Here is a 23,779-nt window from a genome sequence, read left to right on the forward strand (position 1 = left end):
TAGACTCTTCAAATTAGATTTGCATTCTTAGTTTCTTGATTTTGCTAACAATAAAATTTAAAAATCATATACTATAATGCTATCTCATGACTTTGGTAGTGCATAATTCAAAATTTCAATGTACTGATTTAATAATGCTTACTTGACTGCTCAAAAATTCAGCTTTTATTCCAGAATGCAAATTGAGTTATTCTACTATTGCAAAGGCAAATTTATTTTTGCTATGACTTAAACAACTACGTTTTATAGATTAGAAGGCCTTTAAACTTTACAGGGAATTAAAATATAACAAAAAACATACATATAACAGTATGAAAAGCAGTGAAAACTGAACAAACACGGACTGGCTTAAAAATCTGCAGATAGGCCAGGTGCAGTGGCTCATGCCTGTAATCCCAGCACTTTGGGAGACCAAGGCAGGTGGATCACAAGGTCAGGAATTTGAGACCAGCCTGGCCAATATGGTGAAACTCCGTTTCTACTAAAAATACAAAAATTAGCTGGGCATGGTGGTGTGCACCTGTAGTTACAGCTGCTTGAGAGGTTGAGGCAGGAGAATTGCTTGAACCTGGGAGTGGAGGTTGCAGTGAGCCGAGATCACGCCACTGCACCCCAACCTGGGCGACAAAGCAAGACTCCATCTCAAAAAAAAAAAAAAAAATCTGCAAATAGATTTTCTTTAGCAGTTACTGAAACAAATTCTATAATTGTAAAGTGCTAAATGACTATCAGAAAAATTAGAAGTTCCTGAAATCGTTCATATTTAGGTTGGATAATATTTTTCATCAATGAATTTACACATTAAAAAGAATTTAAAAGTAATAGCCACCATCATCATCTCATTTTTATTGAAAATCAGATGTTCCCCAACTTTGGCAACATTAGGCAGCAGTGGCACAAGGCTATAGGTATTTAAATATACACTTTGTAAATTTTCAAGGGAGATCTTAAACTTTTTTCTTCCCATGTAACAGTAACCTACCTATCATGGAGGGTGGGACGGAAAGAAGAAACCTCCCCTTTCTTTTCTCCTTTTAATGTTTTTTTTTTTTTTTTTTTTTTTTTTGAGACAGAGCTCACTCTGTTGCCAAGGCTGGAGTGCAGTGGCACAATCTCGGCTCACTGCAACCTCCACCTCCCGGGTCAAGTGATTCTCCTGCCTCAGCCTCCCGAGTAGCTGGAATTACAGGCGCCCACCACCGCACCTGGCTAATTTTTGTATTTTTAGTAGAGACGGGATTTCGCCATGTTGGCCAGGCTGGTCTCAAACTCCTGACCTCAGGTGATCTGCCCACCTCGGCCTCCCAAAGTGCTGGGATTACAGGTGTGAGCCACCGTGTCTGGCCCTCCCTTTAATTTTTGTTAAAAGTTTTCTGTTATTTTCTGGGCATGCTTCTTTCTAAATTACTGATTACCATTAAATTAATATTTTCTGGGCATACTTCTTTCTAAAATATTGATTACTAGTAAATTAATATTTTTTACTATTAAATTAATATTTGTTGCTTCACAACAATTATACATTTAATGATCAAATTTTAAATTTTAACCATCCACACCCAAAACAAAAGCTTATTATTCTTAATACCAATGTAAGTATTTATACTAGGTTATTTTTATCCTCTGTGCATTCAAAGAAATTGAGCTGAATGTATTTGGAGATCCAGTAATTGAAACTGGCTTAAGAGTATAAAAAGATAGGCTAAACATTTATAGTGAGTTTCCCAAAATTTGCTTTATGTTTTTCACCTAAATTTCACTTTATGTGAAAGGTAATACAGATAAGAATGTTCAGTGGCCCGACAATTAAAAAGCAGCATTCACTTCTACAGTATGGGTATAAAGAGTAAGTCTTCCTATACAGCTTATATTGTATATATTGTGATTAAATTTTAGCATTCTTTAGTTTACCTGATAGTTGCAAAATCTTTCAAAACTTAATAAGTATATTCCTCTATACATTCCAAGGCTTTAGCAGTGGTCGCAGACTCTGAATTAAAAGGTCTCCAAAAAACAAGTGCACAGCTAGCAGGTTTATTGTTAGAGCTACAATGAGCAAACCTAGACCAAAGAAACAGTTCCACTTCTTTTCACCTCAAGATCAAAGAGGACACTAAACAGTTTCATAAAACTAAACACACCATCGGTACAAGTTTCCATCCTTTCCATTGAAATACTTAATCTCACCACAAATAACCTAGAAAATATTTTGCAATATCAAACAAAGCTCCAATCAGATGTTAAAGATGTCTGTGCTTACCAGTGGTGATGTCATCATCAACAAGGTCATGCTCTTCCTCCTGGACTTTTGCTTCAGGCCCTGAGGCATCAGGAGCCGTGGTGATAGTCTGCATGGCTTCTGATGTGACTCCAGCTAAAACAAATACAAGGCTTCATTTTAAAAAATGAAAAGTAAGGCAAACGGAAATTTTGAAGATTTTTAATTTATTTAATGGACAAATGCAATACATTAAAAAATATATATGTTCACCAAAATTAGAGACACAAATCAATGAATAAAACATTCACGTGTGCTCTATTTATTTGTATGTATATATGTACATGGGTATGTACTATATTTACTTTTAACCAAGATCTGGGAAAAACAGAAACAGGATGCTGAAGTATTATATTTTTTACTTGATTCCTTTCAACGTTTTTGCTACAGTTACTTTGGCTGATTTTGACAATTATTCAACAAAGAGGAAAGTAGATTGTTTCAAAAGTTTACTTCCTTTTAATGTTAGTTTGTTTATAACTTGGGAGTTGGGAGGAAAGATGAAGACAGGAGACGTATTTGTGCCCTGGGGCTAAGTAACGGACCTGAAACACACTACCCAAAAAAAGTATAACATCTCCCTCTATGAAGGAATTCGATATAAGGTCACATAATTATCACAATGAAAGAACCTAACTGAAAGCAGACGGGCAAAGAAGTTCAGAAGCCAAAAGCTTCCATTCTGTAAATCGCCTGAGAATTTGCCAGCTCACACAAATGTCTTTTCCTTACATACCTATCATTTCATCTTTGATGATACATATTTGTTGTCATCTTGCATCTGTCACATTATTTCTCAATTTCGCAACAGATACTAGGGTGCATCGATATTTTTCACATGGTTATCAAAAGGTATTTCTCAATCATGATAATATACAAATCTCCCCATTAGAAGCTACTCTAGGAGTTAAATTTTCTAACCAAATCATCTTAAAAGGATATCAATAACTGCCTACATAGAATCCACTTAAATATTTTAAAGACCAAACACTTCTTTAGTTCAAGGACTTCTTTTCTTCCAAGTGGTATTAACTTAAACGTTTATGTGAAATTCAGCCTTGCTACCTCCGGTTAACCAAAGGCATCAAAAGAGGAAGAACCTTAGTCACAAACCACCATAACAGATCCAGAAATGGACCTACCAGTAGGCAGTTCCAAGCTCTAAGGATTTAAACTTGAGGACTAAAACACACCATTTTGGTACCACTACTTATTCAGAGTTGCTTTAAATAATAATAATCATGCTAAAGAATGATCCCTGATGAATAAAAAACGACAAAGCCACCACTTTGCAGAAGCATTTTTTTTTAATTTTTAACTTATTTTAGGTTCAGGGGTACATGTGCAGGTTTGCTATATAGGTAAATTGCATGTCATGGGGGTTTAGTGTACAAATTATTTCATTACCCAGGTAATAAGCATAGTACCCAAGAGGTAGGTTTTTTTTGTTTGTTTGTTTTTTTTTGAGACAGAGTCTCGCTCTGTCGCCCAGGCTGGATGCAGTGGCGCAATCTCGGTTCACTGCAAGCTCCGCCTCCCGGGTTCACACCATTCTCCTGCCTCAGCCTCTCCCAGTAGCTGGGACTACAGGCGCCCGCCACCACGCCCAGCTAATTTTTTTTGTATTTTTAGTAGAGACGGGGTTTCACCGTGGTCTCGATCTTCTGACCTCGTGATCCGCCCGCCTCGGCCTCCCAAAGTGCTGGGATTACAAGCGTGAGCCACCACGCCTGGCCCCAAAGGTAGTTTTTCAATCCTTACCATCCTACCAGTGTCTGTTGTTCCCTTCTTTGTGTCCATGTGTACTCAATGTTTAACTCACAGAAGCACTTTTATTGTTAGATTTATATGATCAATTTTAACATAAAGGAGGGGATGTACTAGAAAAATAATATTACTTTATTAAAGATAGCTATTAGTAAAATAATCACAAAGAGGAGATGAGAAGGTAAACATCACATTCCTAAATGGATATTGCTCAAATAAAAAATCAAAAATCATTATTTCATATTAAATCAATATATAAATCTTTGAAATATCTGAGTCTCCATTTCTTGCTTAGAACTTGATAATTTTTAAAATGATCAGAGAAACATTGAAAAAATATTAAGAAATAGTTTGGATAGTAACAATCAGCATTAGTATTTTCATTTCCTATAAAATTAAGGGATCAATGAAAATAAAGCTGGCATTTAGGTAGTAACAAGTTTATGGATCCATTTACATTTAACTCATTTAATCAGAGAGGCTAAGTAATTGTTCAACATAATATGGCTACTAAATTCAGGAACCAGAATTGAGACATAGGTCTTTTGATTTCAAACTTCAATATCAATTTACCACCAAGTCTTTCCAGGTACTAAGCTCCCGGGGACAGGGTGGAAGGTGTCACAGAACATCACAGCCTAACCTTGAGAAATCACAGAATCACACAATACTGATTATAAATACTACCAAACATTCCATAGAGTTCATGTGCTGTGCCAGTTAACTATTCAACCAAGGGGATTCAGTATTTTGGAACGGAGCTTAAGGAACAAACATGTACATCTCAAAGTAACTGAGGCTGAAAGACCAGGGAGTTGTGCTAAAACTGGTTCTTTGATTGATGCTTTCCAAAACTTAGTAAGGGCTATAAAATCCTTGCCAGAAAAAAAAAAAAATACAAAGAAAAGAAAACTACAGACCAGTATCTCTCATAAAGATAGTCTCAAGAATTCATAACAAAAATAAAAGCAAATAGGATAAGCAACATATAAAAATAATTATATACCATGACCAAGTAGGGTTTATTCCCAGTATGAAAGGGGTTCAACTGGCCAAAATGGATCAATAATATCCAAAACATTAACAGGCTGAAGAGGAAGAAAAAAAAGAATTCCTGATCATATCAGTCATTTGACAAAATTCAACATCCGTGATTTTTTTTTTTTTTAAAAAAACCTCTAAGAAAATAAGAATACAGAGGAACTTGATAAAGAGCATCTACTAAAAGCCTACAACTAACATTACACTTAATGGTGAAAGTCTGAACGCTTTTGCCCTATGATCAGGAATATGGCAAAGATAGTCACACTCACCACTCTTACTTAACATATCATTGGAAGTTCTACCCAATGCCATAAAGCAAGAAAATACACACACATACAAACAGTTTAGAAAGAACGACGTAATTGCCCTATGTGATGGTTAATTTTAAGTGTCGACTTGATTGGATTAAGGGATACCTAGAGAGCGGGTAAAGTATTACCTATGGGTATGTGTGTGACGGTGTTTCCTGAGGAGACTGGCGTGTGTCAGTGTACTGAGTGGGAAAAATCGGCACTCAATGTGGGCAGACACCATTCAATTATCTGGGGGCTGTGGTTGAACAAAAGAGCAGAGAAAAAGCAAATTCTCACTCCTGGAGCTAGGACATCCTTTTTCTTCTGCCCTTGGACATCAGAACTTCAGGTTCTCTAGCCTTTGGACTCCAGGACTTAACACCCAGCAACCCTGTGGGCTCTCAGGGCTTTGGCCATGGACTGAGAATTACACCCTTGGCTTCCCTGATTCTGAGGATTTTAGACTTAAACTGAGCCCCACCAACAGCTTGGCTGGGTCTCCCACTTACAGATGGCCTATCCTGAGACATACCAGCCTTTGTAATTGCATGAGCCAATTGCATGAGCCAATTCCCCTAGTAAGTCCCCTTTTCTCTCTCTCGCGCTCTCTTCTCTCTGTCTCTCCATCTATTCTTTTGGTTCTGTTTCTCTGGAGAACTCTGACTAATACACCCCACTCAAAGATAAAATGATTGTCTACAGGGAAATACAGAGGAATTATCGAAACTAATAAGTAAAACATTACATGCCATATGATTCCATTTACACTAAATGTCTAGAAGAAGCAAATCTATGGAGACAGAAAGTAAATGTGTAGATTGGCCTAGGGCTGAGGTAGGTGGACAGAACATGGAGTAATGCTAATGGGGCTGAGGTTTCACTTTGGGGTGTTTGAAACTGTCCTGAAGTTGATTGTGGAGATGCTTGTACAACTCTAAATCAGCTAAAAATCCACTGAATTGTACACTTTCAAGGTTGAATTTAATATTAAGTGCATTGTGTGTCAATAAAGCTGAATTTCTAAAAGTTTGGTTTTCTAACATTCCAGATCAACCAAGGTATCCATGCCACCTCAGTGTACTCTTTTGATACTTTTTTCTGCCATATAGCTGAAGAAAAAAGGGAGGAAAAGAGTCACATAGAACATTTATACAATAGGAAAGCAAAATTTGACACAAATATTTTGTTTCAGAAAGGCATTATTTTCTACTTAAAATTTTTAAAAATTAAACTATATTATTTATGTTGACAATATTTGTAACTATATTAATCCTCAGTCAAAATTTCTGTATTATTTTGTTCCCAATCAGTAAGAAGTGATTGAATTACTTCAAAATTATATATATATTTCATTTTTTAAAGATCAGCAAAATATCCTTAACTCCCATAATACAGGGCACTGTGATAACAACAGACTACTTACGATTTCTAACCTTTTTGTGAGGCAGTAAAGGGGTAGGAGAAACTGAGAATGGACAGCCCCAATTACCACACTCAACTCTCAAATCCAAATGGCAAAGCTCATTTAAAACTAATTTTAACCATTTGCTTTAAGGAAAATCTGATGGGTGCTTTTAACTTTTGAAGTTTTCAGCCATATCGTTATGGTAGATTATTAAAAACCATTATTTAATACTTCTAAGCAAGGTAGTCATTATCTGCAAAAGAAGGAAGGAATAATATTTTTAAAAATTCCCAGGCATAAACCTGGCTATTTCTACTTTCTACCTTATTTAGTTCTATCAGGACCTTATGTTAATGGATCGAGATAACAGTAGACTTTCTGTAAAAGGCAAAACAAAAATGAAATCAGTGGTTGTCAGGGGTTAGGAGTGTGACAAAAGGATTGACTATAAAGAGATAAAGCAAAATTTTTAGAATAGTGAAAATAATCTATACCATGACTATTTACATGTGTTTAAAACTCATAGAACAATATGTTTAAAAGTGTGCATTTTACTATACATATATATATACTTCCAAAAACTTAGCTTGTTAAAAAAATGATACAATAGAAGGTACTACATCACTGTCACAAAAGAGAATTGAAGATTATGCCAGAATACAATGCTATTTTCAACAAAACACAGAGACTAGAAAAAATAGTTTTAGTTCTCCCTGCTACAAAAAGCTTAACCTTTGTGTACTATCCACTATCAAAGAAAATGAAATATCCTTGCAAAAAGAATAAAAGTCCACTAGGAAAATATATTTATGGAAATTTCACGGTATTTTGTATATCAAAGTTATAAATATTGTCAATTAATTATATGGTGATATTTTGGTATATTCTTTTGTACTTGACATAAGTGAGCTTATTTGTCAAATTACACCACACAAGCTAAGGTTTACTTACTTTCTGAGTATTTCCGAAATATTTGACAGTAATGAAAATCTCATAAAGGTTCAACAAATACAACTTGAACAGAATGGAATACTTTCTATCTCATGGCACAAATTGCGTTATTTAAATATACTAGAAAATAACAGTAAGGGTACTTGGGGGAAAGAGATATGATAAAAAGAATAATAAGGAAATAAGGAGAGTAAAGAGATATAATAAAAAAGAAATACAATTAACAGAAAGACATGAGGCAGGTAAAAAACCAGTGAGTCTCCAAATCCAGATTTCACAAAATAAAAAACCAATGTACATTATACCAAACAACAGTTCTCAATAAACAAGTTTTATACCATGAATCAGGAGGAAAATGGGGGCAGAGGGGGAATGGAGTGGGGCAGCAAGCCGGTATGAGTAAGTTTGGACACAACAGTAAAAGGGAGGTGGGAAGGTTGTAGCTAGTAGCAGAAGTGAGAATTAGAGGACAAGAAAGACTATGAGATCCTCATGCCATCTAGATTTCTAAACGCTTAGCTAACTCTTCATTGTGAAAAATCTATATACATAAAACTTTCCAATTTTATGCAATATTTTTTAAGCCACTTTAGAAGTTTTTTAAAATGTAAATATGGATATGCGGTCTTCAAAATCAAAGGAATTAAACTACACTCAACTAGCCCCACCAGTAAAATTGGGTATAGTATTCTAAAAATTATCTTTCATAAGCTTGTAAATTACCTTTATGAATTTTTTTCCAACTGGCTAACAATATCTGAGTAATAATAAACAATATGAACTCACAAGACTACAGTGTCATGTGATTAACATGAAATATGAGAACAAAATACTGATTTTTTAATATAGTAACATGGAAAAACCAGCACTTTTAACCAATATGGAAATATAAACCCACTTCAGTTCATTACAGTTTTATTTTTTTATTGAAGATTAGATGGTAGTGATAAACACTGCTAGGACTAAGAATGGAGAAGGATATTTATAAATATTAACAAAAATTCTATTTCTCATTCTCAGTAATATAGATTTCCACTGAGATTGAAAAATAGATCCAAAAGAATAGCAGATATTTTTATTTCATCAGTTCCTCACAACTGTGGTTTTCCAGTGGTCCAATTAAAGTACACCGGAGGCAATAATTTGATATGAACATTTACTGTGAATGAAGTAAAATTTAACAATAAGGGAGTATGTGAGTATCTACAGTTTCTTTTCAGGCAGAAGGCTTGAATTTATTGGAAGCAGATCTCTGCAGTGACTGACCAACACTGCCCCACATTCCCCACAATCCTTATGACAGACAGACAGCCTGCCTCACATTAATTCACTTCACACCACTTCTATCGATCCACAGTCGGTTCCCTAGTCTCTCTGCACACATTGCCTGTCTGGCTGCCTACATCCACATCAGCACATACACACAAAGGCCATAGAAAGATAACCTTTTGCTTTCCATTAAAGACACAGTATCCACTTTTCCTTCTGCAATAACATCAAAAATATGAAATTAACAGTATAGATGTCTTGCAGAAAAGCCTTTCTGTAAGGAACAGTGAGGGTATTTATCCCTTATTCTGAATAAAGACCACTTCAATTTATCAAAAACAATAAAGTTAGTTTATTAAAGGCTACAAAGTAGAGAAATAAAAATATAATTTAAAATAAGCAGAATGTCTTCAAGCTCAAATAACAATATAAGAATTATTTGGTAACATGAGTTTTAATCTTCGTTTCTGAAGAAATGAAATACATTTTTTCCTAACTAGTACTTTTATTTTTTTTTAGAAAACTGCTCTCATATAAAATGTAATTATTAGCAATTCTGAAAGCAACAAAAGGGAAACATTTACTGAAAAATATGTAAGTAAAATAGAAAACAGAAAGTATACTATATCAAGGGAATATTAATATGACAGCATAAAGCTTTATTATTTCTCTTTCCCAAAAAGAACTAAAAATTGATCCATCATTTAAAAAATCAAGCCTGATGCTTCTAATTATTGCATGTATTTCTTCAAAACTTTCTGTGAGATTTGCAGGATATGAGCTGACAACACCAATTTTGGTTTCAAAAGACACAAACCAAAGATTATGTTGTTCAACCTATAAACTGTTATGAAACAAAGAAAAAACTGTTTTGATACAGAACTGTACTAAAGCATAAGCTTAACATTATAACCTTTGGCTGATTTAGAAACTCAAACTATAAGCAGAATTACGTATCTCAGAACTGTGCTAAAGTATGTTCTTTTAGATAAGAAGGTACCTTTAAAATCCTTCATGAATTTTTTTTTTTTTCTTTTTTTTTTGGCTAACATCACCTAGGCAGAGGTTACATCATCAAGTGGTGACAAAAACAGTGCACTCACTACATACAGTACATTACACCTGTTGTTATTTATAATAACAGCAAGCTGCTTTGGAAATCAAAGGGAAACTGATGAAGGCTGCTGAAGTTGATGGCTCTAAAAAGGGGATGTTAAGATGTGTATTGAGCCTGAAGGATGGGATAGATCTGAGTAACAGAGAGGCTGGCATTGCCAGTATAAGTAAAGCAAAGCCATTAAAATGGTAAATGTAACCATGCAATAGGTTTAATAACTGCGCAATGTTCCCTCATTATATTAAACACTCAAGGAGCCTCCAGGCTATTATGCAACAAGCCCTATACCAGAGATTAGAGACACAGAAGTACAAAGACATACCCTTAGCTTCCAAAAAGTGTACATGTAAACTGAGGAAGTCATTAAATAAATTTAAGCATGGAAAATACCTTAATTTTATTTGTGTTTAGAAAGGGCTCTCCTGTAGAAATGTAAAGAATGACTTGGAGGGACTCGATTAATGAAGGTGGCAATGAGGCCAATGATGTTAAAACCGTGCTACTGGGAGCCCTAGTAGTTCCTCAGAAGTGCCAGAAGGGAGACCTCTACCTTCCCCATCCTTACCTCTATGTGGTTGTGTGTATGCATGCATGCATGTACACACATGCCTGTATGTTTTACAGAAGTTTTCATTTGAAGAAAGGATACCGCTTTTTTAAAAGTCTGAAAATCACTGATCTATATATTTTTTAAGACAGTATTTAATGGAGAGAAAATCAAGAGTAGTTTTCAGATAAAACATACAGAATGGTAGGGCTGTTCTCTGAGCATGGGGAAGGCAGGAGGAAAAATGTATTCATTTGGCTTTTTTGAATGATAGTTATACTAGGCAAAGGAAATAAAAATGAAGGTAGGGAAACACAAGGACTTTACACTAGAGAATCTAATAGCCATAATGAAAATACAGATTTATCAATGAATAAGTGAAAATAGTTTACATATGGAGAAAAATCAGCTCTTCTTAGGATGGGAAAAGGAAGAAATACATGTCAAAGACAATTTCACAAGAAGGAAATATTTGAGTTGGGTCTTGAAACATGTATAAGAATTCACAACGAAATGACACTAGGTGAAGAAAATTCCAGGAAGAAAGGGTATGCTAAAAGTCCCTGGTGTATCTACAGAAGCGGGTAGCAGGAGCCTAAAAAGTGTGAGAAGAGGTAGGCAATGAGGTTAATGAAACATTTGAGGCTAGAGTCCCAAAGGCAATGAGAAACAGGGTACTAACAGAAAATTTGGAGCAAGAAAGAAATTTTCATTCTTTAAAACAGACTCCTGGTTCCAGTACGGAAAATGAAGTAGAATCATTGGTAAATATAATTACAAGGTTGCTAGGGCAAGTGACTATGCAATGAAAGTAAATAAAAACTTCAATATCTGAGATTTGGGGATAAGCAAAAAAAAAAATCTTATGATTTCTCTTTCTGGTCATCAGAATAGTTCAGGAATTCAGTTTTGGGTACAGCCAGAAGCAGTTGTTAAAGACAATGATGAAGGCAAAGAGTTTAATGTGGTGTCAACCATAATCTCCAAAGACACAATCCCGAACGCCATAATCCTAAATGTTGAAATCTCGAAAGATGGAAATTCCTAAAGATCAAAATCTCTACAGTCTAAAACTCCACATGATGAAAATCTCTAGAGTCTGAAATCCCCAAAATCATAATCCCATAAGAGTAAAATCCCAAATTCTGAAATCCTGAAAGCCCGATTCTGGGGAAGTAATCAGTACGCTTTTTGGTTGTATGCAGGATAGCTACATCATGTTAGCTACATCCTTTTAGGAAGTATTACCTTTTTATTGTCTTCACTTGGAAATTAAATGGGTTTAAGGAGGTGCAGATGGGCAACAGCCTGACAAGCGGTAGACTTGTGGACTTAATTTTGGTATCAATTTAACTGGACTAAGCAACATCTAGAACCCAACCCAAAGCATTACTTAGGGTGTGCCTGTGAGAGTGTTTCCAGAGACGATTAATGTGAGAGTCTGAGTGGACTAGGTGAGGAAGATCTGCCCTCAGTGTTGGCAGAAACCATCCAATTGGTCTCCCAGGGTCCAGGGAGAACAAATGCAGAAGGGAAATTGGTCTCTGAGAGCTGGGACAGACTTCTCTTCTGCTGCCTTAAACATCAGAAATTTGACTCTACGCAAGTGCATTATCACAACATTGACTTTGTGTATAAGCATTGTGCATGTACGTAAAAATGTTGAAAGTTTCTCAATAAATGAAGAGATGTTCCTTTTGTACATCTGCATTTGCGAAAAATAAAATGTCTGAAACTCTCAGCTCTCAAATTCACATTGCCTATGTGATGACCTGTCGCAGTTTTTGATCACTCTCATCAAAAGACTTAGATTGTCTATCACAGTATCTCAGCGGACCACTGTTATAAAGCTGAGTACACACAATCACCAACCACAGTGATGTGCATTAATACATTTCACTTTTTGACTTCCTTCTTTATGAATAGGTTCACCGACTCATAACTGTTATATCCATGTGACTGTCATTAGTATACCAGAGTTTTTATGCTTACAAAACACAGATGTTGCTTATTTTATTGTGTGAAGTGGGCTACGAAGTGTTCTGACACATTTTTTATGTTTCTCAAATAAATTCTCTATAAAAAACGTAGAAACTATATTTTAAATTACTTTTTCCAGAATTATATTTTCAGGATTTTGATCTTTTGAATTATGATTCTCAGGGTTTTAGACTTTAAGGATTCTAATCTTTTGGGATTTCAATATTTGGAATTTTAGAGTTTGAGGTTGTGTGTTTCAAGATTATGGCTCAAATCCAGTTTAATCTACTAGCAGACAATCCCAGAGAGGTAACAAATAAAAAGCAATAATTTCTGGCAACCCAGCCAGGCTGCCTTTGTGTCATTGTATAAAACCTGATGAATACAAGATAATAGACAGCGATATGTCATACATTAAATTCAATGATGGGCCAGGTGTGGTGACTCGCGCTTGTTAATTCCAGCACTTTGGGAGGCTGAGGTGGCAGATCGCTTGAGCCAGGAGTTCAAGTCCTGCCTGATGGCAAAACCTCATCTCTACAAAAAAATACAAAAATTAGCTGGGCACAGTGGTGCACAGCTGTAATCCCAGCTACTGAAAAGGTTGAGGTGGGAATATTGCTTGAGCTTGGGAGGTAAAGGCTGCAGTGAGCCATGATGGCACTGCTACACTCCAGCCTGGGCGATGGAGCAAGACCCTGTCTCAAAAAATTAATTAATTAATTAGATAAATTCAATGATGGATACAAGGGGTTGAGGTTAGCACAGTGCCTGAGATGTAGTAAGTGCTCAATAAGTAGCATTATAATAACATTAAAGTTATTATCATTGCTTTTGTTATTATCAATTTTTGCTTATTATTATTCTTTTTTTTTTCCTAACTTCAGGAAAATACTGAATATTCAGCTTTTTTCTCCATTTCATGAACCCATTTACTTATGCCTTTTTTAAAACTTTTAGTATTATTTCCCTCCTTTTAGAGCCACATTTCCAGATGTCTTATGATACATGTTTATAAATAAGACGTTTGACGGCAAAAAGTCAGAATATTTACATTTCAAAGAACCAATGTATCTTATTTTCTTTCACTGCCAAAAAATGTTATTTTCAAATATCTAAACACACACACACACACACACACACACAAAGTAGGAAAGCTTTTGACCCTTAATCTCTTCACACATAGTGAATAAATGATTTGAAAATAAATACACAAGAATCTGGTTTTAATATTGCGCTAGCAGATGACACATTTAATTGGCAACAATATGCTATGAGATCACACTATAAGGCATTTTGGATATTCCAATAACTTATCACAGTAATAAATTAGATAAACATTGTAATGTGCTCTGACTTTACTATTTGAGAATATTCAGTTATTTTATAGATAAGAAGAATAAGACGGATGAAACTCATAAGAAGTGTTATATACAGACAGTAAAGAAATGAGTACCATGTAAGAATATAGGCAAAACTAATAAGATATATTAAGTACAGACAGTAAGTTAATGACCTAGAAGATACACGATAAAAAGCATGAAACAAGCAAGAATGTTACTTATAGAGAGAAATGAACGGAAAGACAGCTCATAAGATAAAGCTGTAACACCTCTCGGAAAAAAAAAAACACAGGAGAAGATCTGCATGACCTTGTATTTGCCAATGAGTGTTTAAGACACAACACCAAAGGCATGAGTCACGCAAGAAAAACTAATTGGACTTTATTAAAATTAAAAACTTTTGCTCTGCAAAGGACGTTGTTAAGAGAATGAAAAACAACCCGCAGACTGGGAGAAAATATTTGAAAATTATATATTTGTTTAAGGGATTCTATCCAGTACATACGAAGAACACTTAAAACTTTACTGTTGGGCCGGGTGCAGTGGCTCATGCCTGTAATCCCAGCACTTTGGGAGGCCAAGACGGGTGGATCACGAGGTCAGGAGATCGAGACCATCCTGGTTAACATGGTGAAACCCTGTCTCTACTAAAAAAAAAAAAAAAAAAAAAAAAAAAAATTAGCCAGACATGGTGGCGGGCACCTGTAGTCCCAGCTACTCAGGAGGCTGAAGCAGGAGAATGGCATGAACCCAGGAGGCAGAGCTTGCAGTGAGTCGAGATCGCACCACTGCACTCCAGCCTAGGCAACAGAGCGAGACTCTGTCTCAAAAAACAAAAACAAAACAAAAATTTTATTGTTAGGCAACTCAAGGTAAAAAAAAAAAAAAAAATTCTAACCATGGTAAGAAAAATTGGACAAAAGATGTAAATAGGCATTTCACCAAAATGGACACATGGATGGCAAATAATCATATGAAAATATGTTCAACATTATTAGTCATTAAGGAAATACGAACTAAAATCATAGTGAGATATAACTACATACTTATTAACATGTCTAAAGTTAAAAAAAATACTAACAATATGAGATGCTGACAAAGATGCAGAGCAATAGGAAAGCTCATTCCTTCTTGGTAGGCACAACTGCTTTGGAAAACAGTTCTGAATTTTTAGTCATACTTACATAACCATTATATAACCAAGCAATTCCATTCCTAGGTAATTGCTCAAGTGAAAAAACATGAAATTTATGAAACCTGGAAACTTACATTGACATAATACCCTGTACATGAATAGCTACTGGAGCTTCATTCATTATCATCAAAATCTGGAAACAACCCAGATGTCCCTAAACAAGTGAATGGATAAATATACTTTGGTACAGCCACATAATAAAACACTATTTAGCAATAAAAAGGAATGAACTGCTGATTCCTGCAATAACATGAATGAATCTCAAATGTATTTTGCTACGTGAAAGAAGCCAAACCCAAAAGACTACAGGTTCGGTTCCATTTATATGGAATTTTAGAAAAGGCAAAACTATAAGGATGGAAAACAGATCAGTGATTGCCAGGGATTGGAAAGAAAGGAGTTGATTACAAAGAGGCTATATAAGGAAATTATTAAAGTGCTACAAACATTCTGTATGGTACTGTGGTGATGGATACTTGACCATTTATCAAAACCTAAAGATCTGCTACAAAGAATAAACTTTGTTGTATACAAATTTTTAAAAATAATGAATTAACCAAAATGCCAAGGGAACCCAGGATGAACTGTAGATTCTGACGAATGAGTCTAAGTAAATTACAAATGTAGGACATAACCTCACTGAAGGTGTAAACAAAAACAGCTGACCTAAGCAACTTTGGAAAACAGGCCAAAAAACTGGTTAATGCAAAGCTAAAGACAAAAATAACTGTACACAGTACTACACTATAGTTGGTAAGCTGGTTTTTCACATTGTATGAGTTAGCAATTCTAAATTACTTTTAATGTCTTCTAGGGTTGAAAAAAACAAATATTGTAGATAATGAAAGTCAGGTTTCTCAAAGAAAGAAATTACAAATAAGCAAAGGAGAAAGATTAAATCTTTTGGTAGTGGATGAAAATGGGAAATATTAGTATGAACTCATATCCACTTTAATATACAGACACACACAAATACAGAAATAATTCTAGATATGTGGGGGATACATGGGCTAGTGTGCATACATGTTTCCCAGTTCTGTCCACTCACAGGACCTAGAAGCAGTGAAATCCCTGTAGTAACAAGAACACCTAGCACTCAGATCTTAGTGTCTAATACCTCCATTAAAAGGAACCAGGGTTCCTTAGAGAAATGACTGATTCTAAGGAAGGCAGGGAAAATACAGATGAGCAGGGAGCCTGTGCCAGAAAGTAAGAAAGTGCTTTAAGAAAAAGATGAGGCCATATCAAAATGACACTGAAGCAAACTTAAAAGAGCTCCCTATGGCCAATTGCCAAGATGATCTGAGCAATGAACTGGCATTATAAAAGTTATATTCCTCAGACAGTTATTAGGAGCCTGCTGAGGGTCTGGCGCTGGGTCTTTGGGGACAAAATATAAGGTCCTGGATCTTGGCCCCAAGGAGATCTCAGTGGAGTACTTTCTATATGTATTTATTTTTATGAAGACTGTATGGTTCAATATCACAATGGAACACAAATTATGTCTCAAAATGTAGATATGTATTTATATAGAAGGTATAAAGAAAGAAGTAAAATGGCAAGCTTCAGAGAAAACTAAGTAAGCAAATGCATGAAATATATTGAGTTCAGCCTGGAAACATGACAAAGTGGGATCAAACTGGTGAAGATTTAAACATGCATACACTGTAATGAGCATAATGCATCTATAGAAGCACATTATGATTCCACTACATTACAGTGATTAAACCTCACAATTCATTTTAAAGACTATTCATATCTAACCAATGATTTAGAGAATGAAAAGTTGAATTAAGTAAGGGAGCACCAATCATTGCCTCTGGCAGAGCTTTTAAAGAATTAACTTGCAAACAAAGTTATAAAAAGAATAAAGAATGAGCCAGACAGTAAGAAGACCACAGAGATACGACAGTGTATATAAAGAGAATATAAACTTTCATTTTTAACCCCATCCCACGAATAAAAGCTAGCAAAGTCTATTTTTAAATAAGGCAGCCTACTCTTAGACTACAAGTCTAATTTCTTCCTTACTCTGGCAGTGAGCAGGGGAAACCAGGAAAGGAAGTTGAGTCACTACAAATAAACTAGCATTAAAGAAAACTTGAAAAGATCAATAAAAGTAGATCAACTACTCTTACAGAGAATGCCAGCAATAAAAAATTATGCTTTAAAGAAGTTAAATGAATAATCCCTTCCACTTGGTGTCATGAGAATCATATTTGATTTTGCAACCACTGATTTCAGTTAGAGTGTTTCACAGCACATTTTAAAAATGTGTTTAATTCTGTCACCATAAATAGATATACACCCACATATTATCAGGCTAGCATACATATAATGTTTCACATAACATTTAATGAGGCATTAATAATATGTAAAATACTTCTTGAAACCGTGCTTGGTACATACCAAGTCTTATATATTTTTATATATTTACGAACAGTACAACTGTACTGTAAATATATTAGTGTTGTCAGCTCTTTTATGACCCCCACAGCACATAAAGTATTATCAGCAACACTGTAATATATTTGATTAACAGTAACAAGTATTAAAATGTCATAGTTCTGATGAATAAAAAAGTAAAAGCAAAATATTTGATATAAAAGCCACAAATATGTGACCTCAAGTAATATTTAAGATAGTCATCCTGTTCCATTTATCCGTTTTATTTACATATATTTCACAGAGATTCTACATTTAGATAAAAATTAAAATAGATTTATACAGTACAAGAGTACTACACCCTCAAAACAGTTAATATTTCACTCTGAAAAGATCTCTTTTAAATGAATTCCCTGGCACTTCCAAATACTCTGTTTATTTTCCAACTGTTTAAGTGACTGGCTATGCTGGGCACTCTGAGTGCTTCACCATCTCTATAATGGTTCTTACTGCACTGTTTCATTGTTCATTTGATTACCTGCCTTCCTAATACACTACAAGCTCCATGAAGACAGGGACCATGACTACTTTATCATTATATTCTCCAGCCTATAGCTGTTTGGCAGTTAATAAATAGCTATTGAATTAGGGAGGGAAAGAAAAAGGGAGGAAAGATTGAAAACAAGCTGTGATATATACATTGATCAGGACATTTACTTAACATTGTTTTAATCTTTTATTATTCACCAGAAGCAATTCTATATGCAAATATGCAGTGTTTATAAACGAAATTTTGACAAATGTCCCATGTATAAGATCTATTTTATATATTCTTAGTATCTATCAAAAAGTCTATAATACAAATTATATAATCCATTTATTAAGAAAACTTTTATAAAGCAATAGCAAATACTAAATGGAAAAGAAAATAAATTGGATAATTTAATTTTACATAAATAACATAGAAAAATACTACCTACTTAACCGCAGTATCACCCTCAATAATATAAGCATAAACAGACTATTCCTTAGAGATGTAATTGGAGAAAAGGCAAAAAATTTCACATGTTTAATTATTCTAGCCCAGGATATCTTAACTCATCACTAACATTCTGAGTTGGATAATTCTTTGTTGGCAGTGGCAAGGGCTGTCCTGCTTAGAAGCATCCCTGGCCTCTGTCCTAGTGGTGACAACCAAAATGTCTCCAGATATCACCAAATGTTGGGGTGTGAGGGTATGTAAAATCGCTGCAGGTTAAGAACCACTGTGCCAGTCAAATGAGTCTCAAAGCTACAGTAAACTCATCAAGTCAAGTGAACTGAGTTATGTTATATCCAAAAGAATCACATCAAAGTCAACTCCCTCTGCCCCCACCCCATAACCACTATTAATGATAGAAATGTGCTGCCCTACCAAAGCAGACTGATGTGCTTTCTATAGTGATTATTATCTAGTCACTATAATTGAATTTGCTATTACAAAACTCAAGTAAAATCATTATATCCTTTAAAAATAAAATGCTTTTAACCAGAGAAATATTATCATCTTTGGTCCATTAATATAGCACCAATCATCATGTAACAGATTACAGAAACATTTCCAAAATTAGTGTACATTTCCCCGAGACATATATATAATAAAGGGATGGTAGTGATGGAAAGTGGAAAAACAGAAAAGAACATTTACAGGTAAAGATGATAGGTTTGAAGTGCCTATAAACGCCCAAGTGAAGATGAAGATGACTGAATGAAATGGAATCTCATTTCTTTTCATATCTAGCATCCAGAACAATGCTGTGCTCCATGTATGTGCACAATACAATTTGTTTAACTGACTTAATGTTACTTTTAAGTTTTAGCTGACTTATTTTTTAGATAGATAGATAGATAAAAGTGTATTCTGATAAATCCACAAGATGGGGTTGTTTCTTTGGGAATGGGGAAAACTATGATTCTAATGAAGGGATCCAGTATGCTAGGAATAATCACCAACCAGATAAAGAATTGAAATCAGAATATCTTAATGAACTTTGTGTTCAATCAGAATTAACTGCTTCTTCCCTTTTTCCTACATATCCTATTTATACCTGTTTTATGACGTTTATATTTAAAAAACTACATGGAACTAATTAATCACCATTCAATCAATTAGGGAATGAATCAATTAGAGAAGAATTAGAGATAAATTTTCCATTTACCTCTAGTAAACTACTAGAAGGTGGGTTTGTTGTTGTTGTTGTTATTGTTGTTGTTCTTTTTACAGGTCCAAAGGTAATCTCTTTGGGCCTTATCAGGTAAAGCAGCAACTAGGGAGGCTACTGAGGGCCTCACACGGGCCCCTTCTACGTCCACAAGATTAGAAGAAAGTACATCCTTAGCTCAGTTCAACTTCATTTAAAAAGAGCTAACACTACTTGCCAAAGGCCCATCATGGATTCAAACACGTAATACCAAAGAGTTCCAGCAACTCACGAGTCTGTCTGATCTCTGCGATCTGAAGCAGAGCTGATGCACCTGGCTCACAGGGTCACATGATTCCGCCAAGGTGCCTCAGGGAGGGAAAGAAAGGCATGATGATGTCTGTGAGCCAGTACCTGATGGACCACTATAAAGGTCCCAGCAAAGGAAAGACACTCTTCAGTCCTAGGGTTGCAGTTTGATTTCTTTTTCCTCTAATTAAAAGACAAAATAGAGCAAAATCAAACAAACTTCCCTCAAATTGCTTAAAGAACTATGTTAGAAAATTTGGAGATGATTTTAATTTAAGGTGACTTTTCCTTTTTTCATCCATGCCATGAATTTTCTTCTACATCATTCACTAGCATATTTTAATCCAATAAAATTAAAGAAAATGTAAAAGAACTGATCATAGTTCATGGATTTAGCAGGTATTAAATCTTTTTCTTCTTTTGTATTATTACATAATTACTGAGCACCTGCAAACCTCCTAACAGAGGGCAATTAGATAGTGACACCTCATTTTTAGCAACAAAATGCTATTAAGTTTTTTTAGTGGAAATTTAACTTTTAGAAACATTAGCATATTTCAAGTAAAATCTCATCATAGTTATCAATGCAGAAATCTTTGTACACCAGCTGAGTCTTTGTAGAGTTTTCTAAAAATGACGAGTTTGAAATCAGTAGTCTTAAAGAAACATATACAATCAGTAGACATACATCTCTGGGTCTAAGTTCTTCATTTTCAAATGAATATTAACTAGATTAACTTCCCCAAAGTCATGCGATCACTTGAGTGGGGCAGTGGGGAGAGGGAGTGAGCCAGTAGGGTAATAAATCTTCAAATGGAGGTGAACAAGGAAGATATCCTCACAGTGAAATCTCTTAGTTGCCTGAAGATGAGGCATCACTTACAGTGGCACTATGTGCATAGCTATCCAACAAATTCCACCAGCTGGGAGAACTATGGGGTTAAGATTATATCTCTACAGAAATTGCATTGATATACATCCAATAATCTATGATTCCAGTTATAAGTATGTTTAGTGAGTTAGCTAAATGGTCCATTGTGATTTCAAGGTAAAAAAATTAACCTTCGAAGCACAGAAACTCATTATGTCATCGGTGTTATCTAATAAAATCTTTGTTGTATTCACATTTCCTATTTAACATTGTGGTGGAGATATTAGCTAATACAATTGTGCAACTAAAATGAAACGAATGTAACTGTTATCAACTTAGTAGTATAATCCCACAGAGAGAAACTATTTCCAGTGACCTTTAAGCACAATAATTTAACTGTTCATCTTCAGTGGTTTATACCCTAAGAAGAAAAAATAACTATAAGCAAACAAACAAAATCAAACAAATACAAATAAAGCTAGGCATTGGGGTGCACATCTGAATCTGAGACCAGCCTGGGCAACACAGTGAATACAAACAAACAAGAACACCCACACAATATTTTTGGTAATCATATCGTGTATGGCAGTGCTGACAGTATTCTGAACTGTTGTGTATTGTGGGGGAGAGCAGATGAGTCATTACATAGATGTCGTGAGGGAAAGTAAATACAGATGTAACGTTAATCAAATTAAGTAAAACTTCTGTAGTTCCAAATTTATTGGGGAATATCAGTATAAACTCAAAGTATTTTATGTACTCTAAGATTCAAATGAAAGTGTGCATGCATGTATCTACCAAAAAGGCAAGTAACAGTGAACAAACAGCAAGAAGCATATCTAGCACTTTTTGTGATCTTAAAACACAATTTCCCACTAAAAGGACCAAGATTCTTACATGAGTTGACTCAGGTCTGAGTCAGGAAACGCACAAGATGGGCACAGAATGTCAGTAATTAGGCTACCAAAGACTACCAGGGTCTTATCAAAAGGATTCAGGAGTCAACTAAAGAGGCTTCCACTGATCAAAGATAGGAAAATTTGTAAAACGATATGAATTATTATAATGGACCAAAACCTAAATACGTTTCAATCCATGAATTCATATTAATATTTAAATATTTTAAAAATCACTTCGAGTCTTTGTTCTGTCATTTCTGAAGTGTAGCCAGGGTGTAGAATAGTTGATGAGGATAAGATTCTCCTTAGAGAAGTATTCTAGCCAACAAATGAGGAAGGAATGTTAGAATTTATAATACTGGGATCTGCTAGTCTAATGAAAAGAAAGGCAACACTCATCACACTACAAACCTAATTTATTCTACAAATAAATCATAAAGAACGGGAGGAGAAAAGAGCTAAAGACAAGTAGATGATTGATTGATACGAACTCTATAGATTAAAAGAAATATGAAACATGTTAGCCAACTGTTATATACGGACTTTTATTTGAATCCTAAATGGAACAAACTTTGAAAAAATTATGAAATGTATTGGCAAAATAGAAACACTGAGTTATTGAATAATATTAACAAATTAGTTTTAATTTTTTGGCATTCAAAGTGTAGTGTAGGCTTTGGCTTTTTAAAAATAGACTTTATCTGGCCAGGCATGGTGGCTCACACCTGTAATCCCAGCACTTTGGGAGGCCGAGGCAGGTAGATCACAAGGTCAGGAGATCGAGACCATCCTCGCTAGCATGGTGAAATCCTGTCTCTACTAAAAACACAAAAAATTAGCCAGGCATGGTGGCGGGCACCTGTAGTCCCAGCTGTTTGGGTGGCTGAGGCAGAAATGGCATGAACCCCAGAGGCAGAGCTTGCAGTGAGCCGAGATCACGCCACTGTACTCCAGCCTGGGCGACAGAGAGAGACTGTCTCAAAAAAAAAAAAAAAAAAAAAAAATAGACTGTCTTTTAAGACACAAACAAACATTCACAGATAAGGCAATATTGCGTTTGAGAACTGCTTTGGAATAATGTAGGGCAAAAGATGAAGAGATATCAAGAAAATAAGATTACCCAGGAGTCAGTAACTGTTGAAACTAGGCAACAGGTATATGAAAGTTCATTACATTACTCTCCACCTTTCTCTATGTTTGATATATTCCAAGATACAAATGTTTTTAAAACGGAATAGAAAACACATAGTTTTTATCCAAAACCAGTCTCTAAAATTGTAATTTGGCAAACGGATCATTTAACAAATCATCCTATTATCTCTAAGCAGCAACTCGAAGAGAAATAAGAAAAAAAGAGTTACTGATTAGTAGTAAAGGTTAATACAATTTCTCTGAAATGGTCCCTGTTTGATGTGTTTTCTCCCCAAATACCTACCCTCCTACCAATCACTACTGAGGATGTTTGACATATAATTAATAGAAAGATGTAAGCCCGCCTTCTAAAGAAGCATTTAAATGTGTTCTGGCCAAAAATATAAGAGGAGTATGTCTCTGTTATCCTATTCATGTGTTTGAATGATAAACTTCAAGAATAAATGTTTCTGCTTTTTATCATGATCACCTTATGCATACCACAGGGCTGCAGGGCATGTATAGCCAATGATAAAAAGAGAAAGCAAGTATGTGCAGAATTAATTATATAAGAATTCCTCAACCAAAAATTTAATCTGAAACAAAACCTCTTGCACATACTTTTAAATATTTAGTGTGAAAGAAAATCAAAACTCAACTAGTGTGCTTTCTAGAAATTGATTTACTGATTCTACACAGAACATGTCACGGAAGCTTTAGTGTGCTTACTATGCCTTGAAAAGAGAAGAAACCAAATCAACAGATTTAACTTCATCCAATGACAGGCAATTCATTGAAGTCAAACAGGCAAGTGA

General features: G+C 35.0%; 1 protein-coding gene across 5 annotated transcripts in view; it reads right to left on the reverse strand.

Moving 5' to 3' along the window:
* WDR7 (WD repeat domain 7) overlaps positions 1-23,779 on the reverse strand; it is a 371,052-nt gene that overhangs the window by 206,633 nt on the left and 140,640 nt on the right. For all 5 annotated transcript variants that reach the window (XM_055298166.2, XM_055298151.2, XM_063641394.1 and 2 more), the window contains one exon: positions 2,261-2,374. In XM_055298166.2, coding sequence (XP_055154141.1) covers positions 2,261-2,374 — 114 coding nt within the window. The remainder of the gene's footprint in view (positions 1-2,260; positions 2,375-23,779) is intronic.

Source organism: Symphalangus syndactylus, chromosome 1 (assembly GCF_028878055.3).
Source record: "Symphalangus syndactylus isolate Jambi chromosome 1, NHGRI_mSymSyn1-v2.1_pri, whole genome shotgun sequence".
NCBI lineage: Eukaryota > Metazoa > Chordata > Mammalia > Primates > Hylobatidae > Symphalangus > Symphalangus syndactylus.